Source organism: Gossypium raimondii, chromosome 7, assembly GCF_025698545.1.
Source record: "Gossypium raimondii isolate GPD5lz chromosome 7, ASM2569854v1, whole genome shotgun sequence".
NCBI classification, from domain to species: Eukaryota; Viridiplantae; Streptophyta; class Magnoliopsida; order Malvales; family Malvaceae; genus Gossypium; species Gossypium raimondii.
Genome location: NC_068571.1, coordinates 48239885 through 48258509, shown reverse-complemented (window position 1 = coordinate 48258509; position 18625 = coordinate 48239885). Strand labels below are relative to the sequence as shown.

The window sequence follows — 18625 nt, the reverse complement described above, 5'->3', positions numbered from 1 at the left end:
TGATTTGACAAATAATGCAAATTAAAGGGCTACAAAATATGAAAAATTAAAGGAAGGACTCTTTTGTAAAGTTGGAGAGTGAAATAAGGCATTATGCTATAGGTTTTTTTAGACGATACAATTATAACTTTAGTCCACCCCAAATGTTCATAATTTAATTTTTATTTTTTTATAATCTTCGAACAAGAAGATTGAAGTTGTAAGGCAATCTATTTGTGTTTGAACAAGTAGTTGTAAAAGGTACAGAGACCTATGACATATTTTAAAGCAAAGAGACTAAATTCCTAAAAATAAAAGCAGAAAGGACTAAATTTTAAATTTGTAAAAGGTACAGAGACCTATAACATATTTTAACCTTTTGGAGAAAGGCAAAAAAAATCTAAAGAAAAGCCTGAGAAAGAGAATGGCGGTGAAGTTGACAACAAAGCCCTACCAAACCACCACACACATGTTTGATATTCTTAAATAGAGGATTATAAATTTAAGGATATTTTAGAGGTCCTAATTTGTCAAAATAATTTGTATTTCTCTACAAATTCATTCACTTAACTATACATTTAACCCAACCCATCAAATTTCTCTGTAGTTGTCATGGAAAATAATTAGATCCTATTAACCAATATATATATATATATATATTATTTTTATAAAAAGAAATTTTAAAATATTAAGAAATCTAAAAAATATTATTTTTATTTATGTTAAGTTGGAACGTTTAAAAAAAAATTAGGAGAAAAAAAATATATTAAACATTTTTTACAACCTTTTTTTAAGGATATTGTTTTTGGAAAGTAAAAATTTAAATGTTTAGTTTTGTTTTTTTAGACATTGTAAGAATTAAGAATCGACATTTGCAAGTAAAACTAAACATTGCAAAAGAAATGCTAGAAACAGTGACAACTGCTTCAGGCATTGAGGAAAAAGAATGAAGAACACAACAATATGTTTATACAGTTCGGTTTCTCTACATTTACAGAGCTTTAGTCAGAGAGATAGTCTACTGTTTTAACACATTATACAACAAGTGCTTGCAAGCTCTAACATTCACCGGATTAGAATCTCATATTTGCACCTAAGATTTATAGCAGTCTCCTCTAGGTTTCCTCCCTTAAAACTTAGGACAAACCGAATAACAACTTAAATTTACACTCAATGCACTCTAAAGAACGTGTCTTAATGAACAAAAATAACCGCTCTCAGTACAATAGTACTTCACTTATACAAAGTCTCTTTAGTTTATAAGGAACCAAGACTTGCTAACATACTCGATCAATTACAATCAATCTTCCTATTAAAACGACAAGATGACCAACACTGAGAATACCTTCAACAAGTCCAATATAAGTTTTAAATATTTAGGATATGTTTCGTTTTGATCCAATCTCTATAAAACATGGAAGTCAATTTCCTTGATCCAATCCAATCCAATCCGATCTTCAAAATATATTGCTATAAAATATTTGGATATCATAGATGGACTTATACAGATACAAAGTATTGACAAAGATCAAAGCCCAAGTGTTTTGTTACAAAAATTTGCCAACTCCAACCATGACAAGTTTATGAGTTTGAGTGGTGGTAGATACTAGTGGCCGATGCTCCTTGGCATGCCTTATAAACTGCGCCAACAGACATAATATTGTAAAGTAAAAATATGAATTTAAATTATTTTTAAATTCGTTAATATTACGATATTTCAATAAAAATATAAAAAATAATTAATTCTAACTCATTATTAATATTTTAATGTATAAAATATAAATTTTAAATATTTTTAAACCATTAATATTCATTGCTTATAACATTATTTTGAATATATAAACTATATTTTAAATATTAAAATATAATAATTACAACTTTAAATATCTATACTACATACAAATGTTTTAATTGAGATATGTAACGAATCAACTCAATCGAGGAAATTACCTAGAAGCCATTTTTTAATCTATACTATATATAGTATGTAGTATAGATATTTAAATAATTGGTTTTAAATAATTGTTTGCATATAATAATATTCAACATCATTCATTTTTCTTTATTTTTGGGTAAATGCTTGAAGCTTAATCTTTTAGATGTCGTTGATTCATGGTTAAATAAGAGTCTAACCTTTATAAAAGTGTTTAAATAAGAACTTTTTACGTATCTGGAAAAGAAAATTACGTAAATATTGATGTGTTTAGAATAAAACGCATAACATCTGAAATAGGGTAGGCGAGTTTGACTATTTGTATAAGTTTAATCTTCATTTGACCAGCACTCATATGACCGTTTTAAAAGGTTTTTCAAATTGCATTAAAAGATATAAACCAACAAAAACAGAGTAACAAAGGGCAAACAAGTCAAGCAAAGAAAATATCTAGGGACAAGAAAGGGACTGAGATTTTATGTATTGACGTACCGTAAAAGCAACAAATGTAAAGGCTGATAGATTTTAAGCGGTGTTTTTGTATGTATCTCTAAAACACATCTTTAATTTATATACTTTATTTACTTATATAGCAATATAAATTTTAAATAATTAATGATTTTATTTTATATGCTCGAAAAATTATATACATAATAAATATTTAATTTTTGTTGTTTTTAGCACTGAGTTAAAAGAATATATATAAAAAAAGTTTCACCTCAATTTTGAGATGAGATGAGATTTTATGCTAATTTCTTATTTAAAACAAAACAAAATAAAATTGGATTTTTCTATAGGATTTCATGTTGCTATTTTAACAGAAATAATTAACATATTAGTAATTTAGATTAAATCATGAATTATGAAATTAAAATATAAAAATATCTTGAAATTTGTAATTTCTTTCAAAAAATTCTCATTTTTAATGTATTTGACAACCATGTTAAAATTTTAGTTGATTTTTTATTAAAAATATATTTGAATAAATTGCTTCATATTCATATTCGTATTTATCTTTTAATTCAAAACTACTAAAATAATATAAAATATTAAAATAAATAATAAATGATTTTCAAAACTCCACATATATTTTTTCAAACAATATAATTATATTTTGTAATTCACTTTTACAAATATGTTAACAAAATTATGCTTTTAACCCTTGAAAGTTTGTAAAATTTTAATTAAATCTTTTAAAATAGATCATTACCCACACATATTTTAACTCTGATAAAAATATTAATTAAATCTCACCTATCCAGAAAAGAAATTCTAACTTTGCCAAGGACTGGGTCAGAATTATTTTAAATAATTGATTTTATTGTTATAGTTTATTAAAAAATTGAATGATTATGTTTTTATTATAATTTGTTTACCATTTGATACAACGCTTGTGTACTTTTATTTATTTCAGAAGTTTTAATATTTTATTTGTCAATTTTTCATCCCGGTGGAGTCTAAAAGCTCTCCTGGCTGTAGTGTATTGAATACTATTTCATAATTTATTTGTATGTATTAAATTTTTTTTATAATTTTTTAAAATTTTAAATTTATTTATTTACGAGTAAATTTATAATTGAATTGATTAAACAGAAAATCGATAATCTAGTAAAAATATCATCTTAAACCACATAAATCTAAACAAGTGTAAATCAAATGGCGGAGAAGTCGATAGAAGATGATAGACTGTCGACGTAGAGAATTATCAAAGAGAGAGAGAGAGAGCGCGTGTTAATATAAACCACATCTATCCTCTTTATTTGCTCTTCGGCCGACCATTCCTGCTATCAGTTTAAAAGAAAAAAAAAAGGGGAAAAAGAGGGTCTCTTCTCTCTGCAATTCCCAAAAGAAAAGACCCCTTTTTAGTATATTTTACCATCCATTTCACTCTCTATTCAATTTCACCCTCTTTCTTTTCGGTGAGTTATGGAACTTTCTGGAGGTTTAATTTTTGATGCTTTCTTATGGTTTCATGGTTTGGATTTTGGTTTTTGTTTCGTGGGTATTTTTTTTTGAATAAAGAAAATTTTGATTTAGGGTTTTGGTTGGTTTGGGTTTAATTGATTCTCTTTCTTGATTTCTTTATGGTAAAACCCAAAAAAACTTGGTGATTGGTAATGGATAAGGTGAGTAGCCCACCTGTTGACATTTTGTATAATTTCCTTCTATGGGTTATGATAATAGTAATGATTACTAATGGATTAGCTCTGGGTATATTGTTTTGGGTTGATGAATATATGTTTTGCTAGAATTGCTTAACTCAGTGGTGTAAGAACTGTTAATTATCCCTTTTCTTGGTAAATTGTTTCCATTTTTAGTTGATTTTGAGATTATATATGTGAACCTTCATTTATTTGTGACTGTTCTTCCAAATCTCTTGTTGTTGGTTAATGATTTGTAATATTTTTGAAGAATGCAAGTGTTGTTATTGTTTGTTTGGGGGGTTATTTAATTTATTTAGTCTTTGTCTTATCGCAGATAGTTTAGGAGTGATGGCTAAAGTTCTGGCGCAGTCTACTATTGTTCCTTCTCTAGTTACGAGTCGAAGTCATGGTCGATCCACTGGGAAATCGAAAAGGTCCGTCAAAATGATGTCTAGTTTACCAACACCTGGATTGAGGATAAATAGTTTCTCCGGGTTACGGGGCTCAACTTCTTTGGATAATATGGTTAGAGTCGACCAAGATTTCCATTCCAAGGTTGCGATTTCAATCTCGTCTCGACGTGGAAGGGGAAGTAGGTGTGTGCCTAAAGCCATGTTTGAACGCTTTACTGAAAAAGCAATTAAAGTAATCATGCTTGCTCAAGAGGAAGCTAGGCGACTTGGCCATAACTTTGTTGGTACAGAACAAATTTTGTTGGGTCTTATTGGTGAAGGTACTGGCATTGCTGCAAAAGTTCTTAAATCCATGGGAATCAATCTTAAAGATGCACGAGTTGAAGTGGAGAAGATAATTGGAAGGGGAAGTGGTTTTGTTGCTGTGGAAATTCCATTTACTCCTCGTGCAAAACGTGTTTTGGAACTCTCGTTAGAAGAAGCTCGCCAACTCGGTATCTTATAGATAATTTACAACAGCTTTTAAATTACTTGTTGAATTTACTTTGATTAACTGGTATATAATCTTATTTTTATAACATTTCAGGCCATAATTACATTGGATCAGAGCATCTGCTTCTGGGGTTGCTTCGTGAAGGTGAAGGTGTAGCAGCACGTGTTCTTGAAAATTTGGGTGCTGACCCAAGCAATATACGCACACAGGCAAGAAATGCCTTTATCAACTTTATCTTGTTTAAAATTTTTTATTTATATTTTAAAAATTAAAGGGGGTTAAATCTTTACTATTTGATTGGCTAGGTTATTCGTATGGTTGGTGAGGGCAACGAAGTTAGTGTGGTTACCGGAGGATCAACTGGTAACACAAAGATGCCAACACTTGAGGAATACGGAACCAATTTGACTAAGTTAGCTGAAGAGGTAATTGGTTTTATTTATTTGTCATTTTCTTTTTATCATTTTGGTATTCATATTTGCTTGTTTTTAAAAAGTATTTTCTCTTTTTAGGGTAAATTGGATCCTGTTGTTGGAAGGCAAGATCAAATCGAACGAGTCGTCCAAATATTGGGTAGACGAACCAAAAACAACCCGTGTCTTATTGGAGAACCTGGTGTTGGAAAAACTGCTATTGCAGAAGGTCTTGCCCAACGAATTGCTACTGGTGATGTTCCTGATACTATTGAGGGCAAGAAGGTGCATATACATGTTCTTTTTACTATTAAAAACATTCTATTTTAGCAAAAGGGTTGAAAGAATTGACTTTGAAACTTAATGCATGTGCCTAATTAGAATTTCCTTGATCTTACAACAATTAGAACAACGCATTTGTTATGGTTTTCTTATCAGGTTATAACTCTTGATATGGGTCTTCTTGTTGCTGGAACAAAATATCGTGGTGAGTTTGAGGAGAGGTTGAAGAAGCTAATGGAGGAAATCAAGCAAAGTGATGAGATAATATTGTTTATTGATGAGGTGCACACTTTGATTGGAGCTGGAGCAGCTGAAGGTGCGATTGATGCTGCCAATATCTTGAAGCCTGCTCTTGCAAGAGGTGAATTGCAGGTACACTGCTATCGACTCTCTTAAGACTTCTATTGACGGTTTCGCTGAATACTATAATCTTTTAGAGACTAGTTAATTTTTATATCCGGCTTCTAATTTGAGTTATGTGCGGTCTGCTTTTGCTGTTAATTTGAATTTTCTAGTTAGGTGTAAGAAACGCATGTCGAATTTCTACTACTGTTGAAATTATAGTATCGTTTACACTTTTACTTGAATTGATGTAGTGTATTGGAGCTACCACACTTGATGAATACCGAAAGCATATTGAGAAAGACCCAGCTTTGGAAAGACGTTTCCAGCCAGTTAAAGTGCCCGAACCATCTGTTGATGAAACTATACAGATTTTGAAAGGTTTGCGAGAGCGTTACGAGATTCACCACAAGCTTCGTTACACAGATGAGGCCTTAATCTCTGCCGCACAGCTTTCATACCAGTACATCAGGTACATGGTCATTTTATTTCATCGAGTTCCTTTATAGTCATTGAATCTGGAGTTCCCCTTTTTGGTCCTCATTTCGGTTTCTGTATGCTTCAGTGACCGTTTTCTGCCTGATAAAGCAATTGACTTGATTGATGAAGCTGGATCTCGTGTTCGCCTTCGTCATGCACAGGTATGCTTGTATAATAACCTAGTCATGAAGTGACTCTTACATGCTTTTCTTTCTCCAGTTCATTTCATGACATTGTTGATACAGCTCCCTGAGGAAGCTAGAGAGCTTGAGAAAGAGCTCCGGCAGATCACAAAGTCGAAGAACGAAGCAGTTCGCAGCCAGGACTTTGAGAAGGTACAGAATTATTTTGAGTTTCTTGGAGCCTTTTTTGCTGATTTCTCTTGGAGGGTGGATCAATGGTCCTTCCCCAGGTCCTAACTCTTGCTTTTTATGTTGTGGGTTTGGCATAACCAGGCTGGGGAATTACGCGATCGGGAAATTGAGCTCAGGGCTCAGATCACTGCAATCCAAGAGAAAGACAAGGAGATGAATAAGGCAGAGGCGGAGGCAGGGGATGGAGGGCCTCTAGTGACTGAAGTCGACATTCAGCATATAGTCTCTTCATGGACTGGTATTCCTGTTGAGAAAGTATCAACCGATGAATCCGATCGCCTACTTAAAATGGAAGAGACTCTTCATAAGCGAGTCATTGGTCAGGATGAAGCTGTCAAAGCCATTAGCCGTGCTATTCGACGTGCTCGTGTTGGTCTCAAGAACCCTAACCGGCCAATTGCCAGTTTTATCTTCTCTGGACCAACTGGTGTAGGAAAATCGGAACTAGCAAAGGCACTAGCTGCTTACTACTTTGGCTCTGAAGAAGCCATGATCCGACTTGATATGAGTGAGTTCATGGAAAGGCACACGGTGTCCAAGCTGATTGGTTCACCCCCTGGGTATGTTGGGTACACCGAGGGTGGTCAGCTAACTGAGGCTGTTAGGAGGCGACCATACACCGTAGTACTTTTCGATGAGATTGAGAAAGCCCATCCCGATGTTTTCAACATGATGCTTCAGATCCTCGAGGACGGAAGGCTCACAGATAGTAAAGGAAGAACTGTCGATTTCAAGAATACACTCCTGATAATGACATCAAACGTTGGAAGCAGTGTTATCGAAAAGGGTGGACGGCGAATTGGGTTTGATCTCGATTATGATGAGAAAGACAGTAGTTACAATAGAATAAAGAGCCTGGTGACAGAAGAACTGAAGCAATATTTCAGGCCGGAATTTTTGAACAGATTGGACGAGATGATTGTTTTCAGGCAACTCACCAAGTTAGAAGTGAAGGAAATTGCCGATATAATGCTCAAAGAAGTGTTTGACAGGCTTAAAAGCAAAGAAATCGAGCTCCAAGTGACCGAAAGGTTTAGAGAAAGGGTGGTGGAAGAAGGGTACAACCCAAGTTACGGAGCAAGGCCTTTAAGAAGAGCCATAATGAGACTTCTGGAGGACAGCATGGCTGAGAAGATGCTTGCAAGGGAAATCAAGGAAGGTGATTCAGTAATAGTAGATGTTGACTCTGATGGAAATGTCACGGTTCTCAATGGCAGCAGTGGCACTTCCGAGTCATTGACCAATCCGATTCCAGTTGTGTAAACCACATATAAGCCACTCTAGATATGTTGTTTTGTACCCTCTTTTTTCTTTTGCTTCTCCTTTTGATTGAACTGGCTGTACTATTATGAAGTCTGTTTTGTTGGAAGGACTAGTTGGGCAGTTGAAATTGGAAGCCATTAGTTGCTTTTTGCATTTGGAAGTGTTGAAACTGTAAATCTTTTAACACTGAATTTGTGCATGCATGGTTGGAGTAGGCTTTCAACGAGGATGGTGGTTGGTAGTGTTGTTTTGCTTAGTTTATTTCACAATAAAAAAGTTTAAATTTGTTCAAAATGTGATTCCTTTACTTTAGAACATGAATGATGAATCAAAATATTTTTTAGCTGCTTCTCTAATGGTTCATGTTTACAACCTTGTCAACATTTAGACCTAGTTTAGTACTTGAAATTATAATTTTGACCCAAACAACAATTAAGTTCATTTGGTTAGTCAATTGCTTGTTAGTACGGTCGTAGATTTGCCTTAAAGCAAATGTTAGCCATTAATCCATTAATGAGATTCTTTTCGTGAATAATGTGAAAATAACAAATTGACGATATATAATGTGTGGGAAATAACAAAACTTTTGAATTTAATAGTTGCCAATGATTGAAATTTTAAAATTTAAAAAGTACAAAGACAAAATGTCAAATTAAAGTATATAATTTAAATCCATAATTTTCACAAAATACAAATACTAATAATAAAATTTAATTAATCTGAAAACATATGTTATAAAAAGGGTTTTAAGCTTCTAACCAAGACATATGTTATATTTGAGTTAGGATTTAACACTAAAATTGAAATTAAGAAATTTATGTTAGGATTTAACATCTTGTAGTTGTAGTGCATTCCGGATCATTGATTTTTGATTCAATCGGTTTGATTGATTTAAATTCAATTATTAGATCGATAATAATTAAATAAGTAATTAAAACTTCGTAAAAATTGAAGAAGTTAAAAGAATGTTAAATTGGTTCAACCTATTCAATTATTGTTTTGTCTTAATTTTTATTTTCTTGATTTCAAACAGCTTTTAATTCGATCGGTTTAATCTCGTATTTAAACTAGTATATTGATTGGTTCGACCGATAAATGTAATCATGTTCCAAGAACATTAGTAACATCATCAAATATTAACGAAATTAAATTCAAAGACCAAAAATAAAAATAGACCTAATTGTCGAATAAAAAATTATATTATCCCAACAAATAATATCTCACAATCTTTTCTTAAACGTCACATCCAAAGTAGGAGGACGGGAAGGACCACTTGATGATGCCGTTATTGCTACCATGGCGGATTCAAAGCCTACCACCGGACTGAGTCAATACTTTCTGGAATTTCAAATGCTTAAATTCCAGTTTTAGTCCTTGTATTATACTCAATTTGAAAGATTAGTCAACTGAATGTGAAATTCTTTTTAAAAACTCAAAATTCGAAAATCCCTATATCATTTAAAATATCAAAATCGTTATTTTTACTAAATTTTGGAATCTTTTAACAACGTTAGTGATTGAGATTAGGTATAATATTAGTAATAGTAGATGAAAATAGTAAAGTTAAAATATGCAATAAATTATTGTATTATTCAGAAATTTAGAATTTAGTCCTCTATTTTTATATTTTAAAATTCAAATCTAATTGTTCATACTGTTAAGATTATTTTGTTAAATTTAAGTTTATTACATCATCATTTTTTAATTACATTGTGACCAAATGAATTTTTTAAAATTTCAAAATGTTACATCAAAAATTTGATAATATTAACAATTAAACTTAAATTTTAAAATCTAAAAATAAAAAAACTAAAATTTTAAAAATAAAAATATAGAGATTAAATTTCAAAATATTGTACCATTGGTGTAAGAGAAAGGAAGCTCTAAGCTAACCATAAATTTTAATTTTTGAATTTAATCCCTAAATTCTTAAATTTAGGCCTCCTTTGTATTGGAATTTTAAATACTTAAATTCTAGTTTTAGTGCTTCTATTATACTCAATTTGATTATTTTAAGGTTTATGCATTGTATTCTTTTATATATTTTTCATATCTCATGTTTCGAGTTTGGGATTGTTCTTTTTAACAATGTTGTCTTTAAGATTCAAACTTCATTATCTTATTGGGAGTGTAATATGTCTTACCACTGCACCTCACATTTATTGGTACCATTGTACTTTGGTTTGACATAATTTAAGTCTCTATTGATGTGAATTTTTTGGTAAAACTATCATGGAGACCCTATACTAGAAGTCAAATTGCATTTTGCTCTCTTTACTCAAAAAATGAGCCAACTAATATTTGTACGTTAGATCAAAGAGTAAATTGGTCATTTCTATTAAAAAATTCATCCATTTGTACTATCCATGGATGATTTTTAACAGTAAAAAAAAGATGAAGTTTCTAATAGGAAGACCAATTTACTCTTTGATCTAATGCACAATAACTAATTTACCTTTTTTTTCAAGTAAAGGGACTAAAATACCATTTGACTCCTAGTATAAGTTTCTATAAAACTTTCACCAAAATTCTTTTTAAAAACTTGAAATCTAAAATTGTTTATGTCATTTGAAATATGGGATTAAGGTAAATATTATTAATAATAGTAGCCTAAAACCATAATTTGACACAATTCAAAAAGGCTGCCAAATGCAGAACGACTTCCCAAGTTGAAAAGTCTCCCACAATTTGCGAAAGCAAATATGCAATGGCTTACTTGTATATTTTGAACCATACATACATATGTATGTGTATATACACATATATATGTGTGCTTTTTGTGTTTGCATTTCAACTTGATCCCAACAAACAGATTATAGCTATACCCCAAGAAAACAATGGCGATTTCCGATAATTCTCGCCAATCTCTTCTTCCTACTTTCCTCTATTCTACTCCTTCCTTAACCAAACGTCTCTTCAATTTGGAACCGTCTTTGATGAAAGCTGAACATCGATCGCCGTTCATTTCATTGGGTAATGTAGGGGGGAGAGCGAGTAGAGTTGTGGTACCATCGCCAAAGGAGGGAAAAATAGAGTTGTTCTCCCCAGCTTTTTATGCCGCGTGTACGGTTGGCGGGATGTTGTGTTGCGGCATTACTCACACCGCCGTCACGCCTCTCGACATTGTCAAGTGTAATATGCAGGTAATGCTTTCTTAATTTCTTCATCCAACTATCGTTTAGTGTTTTTTTAGGATGACTGTATTATTTATATCCATTTTACTGTTTATAAAAATAACTTTTTCGAGATTCATGATTATTCTTTTTAATAATATCATTTTTAAGTGAGGTAATATCGGAGGCTGGAAGGGACCCCAGCTCCTTATACTAGGAAAACCTAATTTGGGTTTTTTAAAGTGTATGAGTTTTTAAGTTAGTATATGTTAAAATTGTACTTTAACCCTTTAAAAATGATAAAATTTTAATTTAATTTTTAAAATTAAAAATATAAACTATTAAAATAATAAATTTATATTTTAGCTCATTGATCAAGAATACAATATATACTTTTGATTATTCCCTAATTCAAAAAGAAATGAGGAATAAAGCTTAAAACCATGATTGATCTTATGTTTAAGTAAATTAAATCAGTTGATTATTTTTTTATGAATATAAGAAATAAAAGAATTGAATTATTAAACATAGACAATATTATAAATGTGTTTTTTTTATTGGTCTTTGGTTGTTGATGATGCATGAATCAAGCTCTGTTGACTATTATGGATTAACGTGTTGACTTTTCAACTTGTAATAATATGTCAAAATTTCTTGGGATTCAAGGGTTTGTTTTTGTTGAATCCTCAAGGTTTGGAAAACTTTTTGGACATTGAAATGTGTTTTGTCTTTTTTCTTGAATTAGAATTTTTAAATATAGAAAAAAAATGGTTGAATATGTGGCGTATACGGCTAAGTCTTTTCTTTTTTATCCCATGGCTGCTGCCAATATTTTAATATCATGTGGTCAATACAAAAAGTGCACATAATATATATTATTACTTCAGAGGTCCCTGTATTATAATGATTGAATTAAATTAGTCCTTTCATTTTAAATAAATCAATTTAGTCCTCATACTATTAAAACGAATCAAGTAAGTCCAAATTGTAACAGAGTTAACATTTATTCTATAAAAATATCTTGGAAATTATTTTTTCCAATTGCAATTCAATTTCAAATAAAAGATTTCATTTACAAAACCGTAAAAACTTTATAAATATTGACAATAGTAAATGTTAACTCTATTTCAATTTGGCTTTACTTGATTCTTTTTAATAGTACAAAAATTAAATTGATTCATTTAATAGTAGGACTAACTTGATCAGGTCTTTATAATGGAGAGACCTCTAAGATATTCAATCTTTGCCATGTATAAATAGAAATGTTAGTTGAAATATCGTACAGACCCAACAAAAAATAAAGGCTAAACTATGGTAGAGGTCTCCCAACTATTCGTAGGTTTTTTTTTTGGTTACTCAACTATGAAAAGTTGAAAAGTTACAAAATGATCACTCAACTATATACTCAATTTTGGCTCGAAAATAATTGATTAATGTTCAAGTCAAACTTAAAAAATATAGCTTACGAGTATAAATACTCCTACTTGAATTCGAGTGTCAGTGTTTTGTATATATTTGAATACACATTAGATGTATGTATGTATAAAATTTGAGGCAACATGGCTAATAGGAATGGTGATGAAATCCCCAGATTGATCCAACAAAATACAAGAACATAACATCAGGGTTTGGAGTATTGGTTAAAGAACAAGGAGCTAAAGGTTTATTCAAGGGATGGGCACCTACACTTGTTGGTTATAGTGCTCAAGGTGCTTTCAAATACGGTTTCTATGAGTTCTTCAAGAAGTACTATTCCGATATCGCCGGTCCCGAGTATGCCGCCAAATACAAGACCCTCATTTATCTTGCTGGTTCTGCGTCGGCCGAGTTGATCGCCGATGTCGCTCTTTGCCCCATGGAAGCTGTCAAAGTTCGTGTGCAAACTCAGCCTGGTTTCGCTCGAGGTCTATCTGATGGCTTACCAAAGATCCTCAAAGCTGAAGGTGTTGCCGGGTATGACGTCCATATAAAATGCACCTTTATTTATTTGGATTTTAATATTAGACTTATCCGCAATATTTTTGAAATAGAATCGATGGTCAAACCAATCATGATATTAGTTCTCGGTTTGATAGCTAATCTAATCATAAAAAAAATTCTAAAAAAAAAAATTAAAAATAGTAAAAAATTATAAAAAATACAAATAAATAATAATGAAATAAACAACAATTATACACTCCGATTTAGGGTTAGTTTTTCATTTTCATTTTTCCTTCCTTTTAAATCATTTTCTTAACTATTTTGATGGATTGGGTCAATTGGTTTTTTTTTTCTTCTGTTCGATTATGAGTGATTGACTCTAAAGCTGATCTAATCTCTTTGTTCAAATTAATATACCAACCGATTTTCGGTCAAATCCAGTTTAAATAACATTTCTCTTCGTATCTAAAACACTTTATATCCAACCTCAAATTTAATTCAATCTCATCCAATGATTTATATTAGTATTATACATAATGATATAAATTTATAAAATGGGAAAATAGATCCACTTTTTATGGTTTAGATGGATAATCCTATTATTGAACAAATCTAATTTATATAATAGATTTTATTTTTATTTTATTGCATGAAAATGTAACACCATATATAATCTCACTTCTTGTTTGTATAGGTTATACAAAGGCCTTGTTCCTCTTTGGGGACGACAAATTCCATGTAAGCCATATATTATCATCCCTTTCATGTTTTTCGAAACTCTGGTGTTAGTATTTAAGATATATGTATATATAAAATTTTGCAGATACAATGATGAAATTTGCATCATTTGAAACAATTGTTGAGCTAATCTACAAGTATTCTATCCCAACACCCAAACAAGAGTGCAGCACAGCATTACAACTAGGGGTGAGCTTTGGTGGTGGTTACATTGCTGGTGTTTTATGTGCTGTTGTATCACATCCTGCAGACAACCTTGTTTCTTTTCTCAATAATGCTAAAGGGGCAACTGTTGGTGATGTAAGTGTAATAAAAATATATACTTCGTCCTTTTTTTTCCCCTGAAATTGGTAAAAGTATCGCGGCGATAAGAGTCGGATTGCATTTTGCTCTCTACTAGAAATTATGGGCAAATTAGTTAATAAAAATACCATGGAGACCCTTGTCTTAGGAGTCGAATTGCATTTTGCCTCATTTACTAAAAAATGAACAAATTAGTTATTGTATATTAGATCCATGAGTAATCTGGTCATTCTATTAAAAGTTACATTCATTTCTACTATTAAAAATTAGTCCCTATATGTCAGAAGGAAGTACACATGTCATGCCATGTGTAACTATTTAGCTATTCTGTCAGCCACACTAGTTTTTAACAGTAGAATTGGATAAAAATTTTAATCGAAAGGACCGGTTTGCTCTTTAATCTAAATAGGGACTAATTCGCTCATTTTTTTGAGTAAAGGAGGTAAAATGCAATCTAACTCCTAGTACAAGGGCCTCTATGGTACTTTTACTCAAATTAGTCATTGTACGATACATCAAGGAGCAAACTGATTTTTTTTTTAAATTCCATCCATTTTTACTATTAAAAACTTGTTCTTGTACGTCAGCATGATGTAAACATGGCATGCTACGTGTAATGAGGTAGTTACTCTGTTAACCACATCAGTTTTTAAAGGTGGAAATGGATGAAATTTTTAACAGAAAAAGCTAATTTGCTATTTGATCTAATACATATAGACTAATTTATTCATTTTTTAAATAAAAGAAGAAAAAATATAATCCGACTCCTAATACATGAATCTCTAAAATTGTATATGCATTTATATATGTAGATTTTGTTTCAGTTTTCATATATATATATATATACACTTTAATTGCAGGCGGTGAAGAAGCTAGGAGTAATGGGTCTTTTAACTCGTGGCCTTCCTCTTCGTATTTTCATGATTGGAACCCTTACTGGAACACAATGGGGAATCTATGATTCATTCAAAGTTTTTGTTGGCCTGTAAGTTCTTCTGCTTGCAAATTTTGCTTACATTCTTATAATTCGTTGAAACTCAAAATTTTGTTTTAGACTTGAAAGTTGGGTTTAAATCGCGTGTCATTGAATTTTAGGGATCTATTTAAAACTTTTAAAAAATTTTAGGGATCTAATTAAATTTTCTTTAAAATTTAGGAGCTTCATAAGAATTAAAAAAACCAGAACTTTTGGAAATCTCAACTAAAATTTTTAAAAATTTTGGGGGTCTAATTAAAACCTTTAAAAATTTGAAGGAGCATAATCAAAATTTTTCAAAACTTTTGTGGACCAAACCCTCTCTGGTTCCAACGTAGTTCCGCCACTGTTGGTAGCAGAGAGCAACTTGTGATTTAAACTAAGAAAATTGATTCAATCGTTTTAGTGGGTTTGGGAGGTTTGTTCAGATAAAGGTTCGGTTTTGTTAATTGTTTTGGTTGGTTATTGGTTTTTTAAATTTCAAATTGACTTAAATGAAAAAACAGACTTAATTTAATATATATTTTAATTATTTAAAATATATTTATAATTTATAATATATAAAATAAATAAATATGATTCAATCTCAATACTCAAGCGGAGTAACTAAACTTGGTTAATTGATCGAATAAATCAACTTAAAGTTGATTCAGTTACGTCGGTTCTTGAACTTTAGTTCAATTGGGTTGATTTTTGAGATTATGATAAATTAAGTTAGTTTAATAAAAAGTCAATCGAATCGATTGAAAGAACCAAATGTTCTTCCTAACTGCTGGGTATACATAAAAAAAAAGTCTATTTAAAAAGTAATCTAGCTTTGATTCTAATTTTTAAATTCGAGTCCGGTTTATTTTCTAAGTTTGCTTAAATAAATTTAACTGTTTTTATTTCCAAGAAATTCATTATATGTTGAATAAATCAAATGACCTTCAATTTGGTTTACATTTTGCAGGCCAACCACAGGTGGTGCTACTCCTACTCCTACTCCTGCCACTTCAAAGGCATGAAAAAGTATTGTTCTTTTCAAACAAGATGCCTACTTTTTTTCAGTTTACAAATTTTGCCTTTATTGATTGAGCAATAATAGGGGTTGATCAATGCCCACAAAATTAGTATTAGTTGCCACTTTCGTCTAAATTCTATTCTTTTGTAGACATGATTTATTTGTCAATCTTTTGAAGATTGTAACCAAAATTTGAAAATGATTAATGATGATTGGAACTTTGTTTTTAAATACTCTTGTTAAAGATTATATTTGATTGAATCCTAAGGTAATGAAGGTAGGGATGACAATGGAGTGGGATAGAGAAATGTAACACCCCATACCCGATTCGATCACCGGGTTCGAGCTACAACATGTTACATTCATTGTCAAAGCAACTAGGATTGAATATATTCAATTTCTACCATTATACATTTAATTATGAGCAATACATGCATATAATATGATATACAATCATTCTTGGGTCTTACACGAGCTTATGGAAGCTCTATTGGCAACCTAGGGTCGAATTAGGACCAAATTATAATATTTTCAAAATTTGGGGTTGATGTTGCGACTTCGGGAGTTCCTCGTCGCGATGCAACATATTGACTAGGCTCGTCGTGGCAACAAGGGTTCGACGTCATGATGTGACCATTTGTTTCTAAATGGTCTAAATTGGTACTTATTCAAAATGGCCTAACCAATTGGCCAAGTTCACTTTCAACCTGCTAAATACAAAAAAACACATTTTCAATACTTCATATACCACCTTAAATGTTTCGGCCCAACCAATTCATCAAATTTCTCATTCAATTCAAGAACTAACCTTAACATACAAGCCCATTTCTATCATTACCATTCAACATATAAGTTAGTTTCATGGCACAAACCATTCAAAACATTTGTCAAATGTACATACTCAAATAGACCATAACATAACAACATTTTATGCATTTCAAACCTTGTGACATATTCAAATACATAATCTTACCAAATGACCATTTCTAAGATACCAATTCTAACTTGAAATGTTCACAAGATCACATATTATATGTCACACCCGGTTCTAATTAAGGACCCAAAGATAAAGGAATTAGGAGTGAATTGAATTAAATAATGAATTGGTAGACCTAACTGAGAAATTTAGATATTTTAGCGGCTGATGAGCAATTAGTTGGATTTCAATTCTGGTTTGGTTAAGATGGAACCAACTGGTTTCATAAGTGGGAGACATAATGATTATTGGCGATAGGCTAATAGAGGATGAGAGACCGTGTAGGGGAGTTATATATTTGGGAGATAAGGGACATTCCTACAAAAGGAATTTTTTTCAATTCCATTTACAATTTCCTCTCATCTTCATTGTCTTCTTCGGTTGTTCTAAAGAAGTGGAGGATTTAGAAAAGTTCTGCATGGAGCAGAAGTCGTGATAATTGAAGTCTGGAAGTAGAGAAATTGAGAAATTGGTAAGCTTTCTTATCTTTCTAGGCTCGTAAATTAGAGAAAGAAGGAGGGTAGGGACTTCCAATAAGTTTTTGTAAACTAGATTTTAAGGTTTGAATATCTTCGATTTAATCGATAAATAATTGTCATGCTTAAATTCTAGGGCAAATGAAGCTTTGGCGTTTGAACAAGCTAAGCTGACTAGGACAAAAGATGTAAGGTGAGTTTCTTATATGCTATTTTTGAATAAATCATGAATGGGTGTTGCTTGGGTGATCTGTGTTTTCATCTGTTCTGAGTTATGTTTGAAACCTATGTTAGAATATGAATTCAATGTATGGGTATGACATGCGTGGCTGAGGTAGCCTGAATTCGTGAGAGCCTATAAATATGTTTTGTATGGTAGGACTGTATATGGATGTATGATAGTGTGAAGTACTCCTTAAGGTAAATGTTATTTGAATTAATATGCATGATTATAACATATGTTGAGTTTGGAGGGAATTTACCTTAACGGGGTAGATGAAGATAGGAGTAATCGGAGTAATGGAGGAATGGACGAACTAAAATGGGGATTCAAGGGAGTTTGGGCGGCATCGTGGAATGGTATCTACTGGCTCGCTAGAGTTGTAACGCCCCTAACCAAAACCTAATTAACTACACAACTAACTTCGTAAATATTTTTAATAAATATTTACGAGTCCGATTTACGGTAACGAAGCCTCAAAAATGCACTTTCTGACACCCATGACTATCAGGTCGTTACAAGAGTGACACCGTGACGACAGTCTATTGACTCTATTGAATGCCATCGCGATGTTAGTTATTGACTGGTCCTTCGGGGTGACACCTCGAAAGAGGTTTAATGATTCCTTAGAATCGGAAGTCCGTCAGGACAATAAACATGAGATTATACTGTGTAAGACCATAGCTAGGCTATGGCAACAAATGAAGTCTGGTAGGACAATAAACATGAGATTATATTGTGTAAGACCATAGCTAGGCTATGACAACAAATGAAGTCTGCCAAG

The 18625-nt window shown here is 31.7% G+C and overlaps 2 protein-coding genes across 2 annotated transcripts; both read left to right on the top strand.

Moving 5' to 3' along the window:
* The first annotated feature begins 3662 nt into the window (after positions 1 to 3662).
* Positions 3663 to 8269, top strand: LOC105785776 (chaperone protein ClpC1, chloroplastic). The gene is made up of 10 exons (XM_012611935.2): positions 3663 to 3831; positions 4391 to 4963; positions 5056 to 5171; positions 5268 to 5387; positions 5475 to 5660; positions 5814 to 6029; positions 6254 to 6471; positions 6565 to 6640; positions 6725 to 6814; positions 6935 to 8269. Exons 2-10 carry the CDS (start codon positions 4405 to 4407, stop codon positions 8114 to 8116), a joined length of 2763 nt encoding a protein of 920 aa, XP_012467389.1. The 5' UTR covers positions 3663 to 3831; positions 4391 to 4404; the 3' UTR covers positions 8117 to 8269.
* A 2555-nt stretch (positions 8270 to 10824) lies between these two features.
* LOC105785786 (mitochondrial phosphate carrier protein 3, mitochondrial) lies at positions 10825 to 16400 on the top strand. The gene is made up of 6 exons (XM_012611946.2): positions 10825 to 11259; positions 12821 to 13182; positions 13844 to 13887; positions 13973 to 14187; positions 15051 to 15175; positions 16119 to 16400. The coding sequence occupies exons 1-6, from the start codon at positions 10954 to 10956 to the stop codon at positions 16171 to 16173; spliced, it is 1107 nt and encodes a 368-aa protein (XP_012467400.1). The 5' UTR covers positions 10825 to 10953; the 3' UTR covers positions 16174 to 16400.
* Positions 16401 to 18625: the final 2225 nt, after the last annotated feature.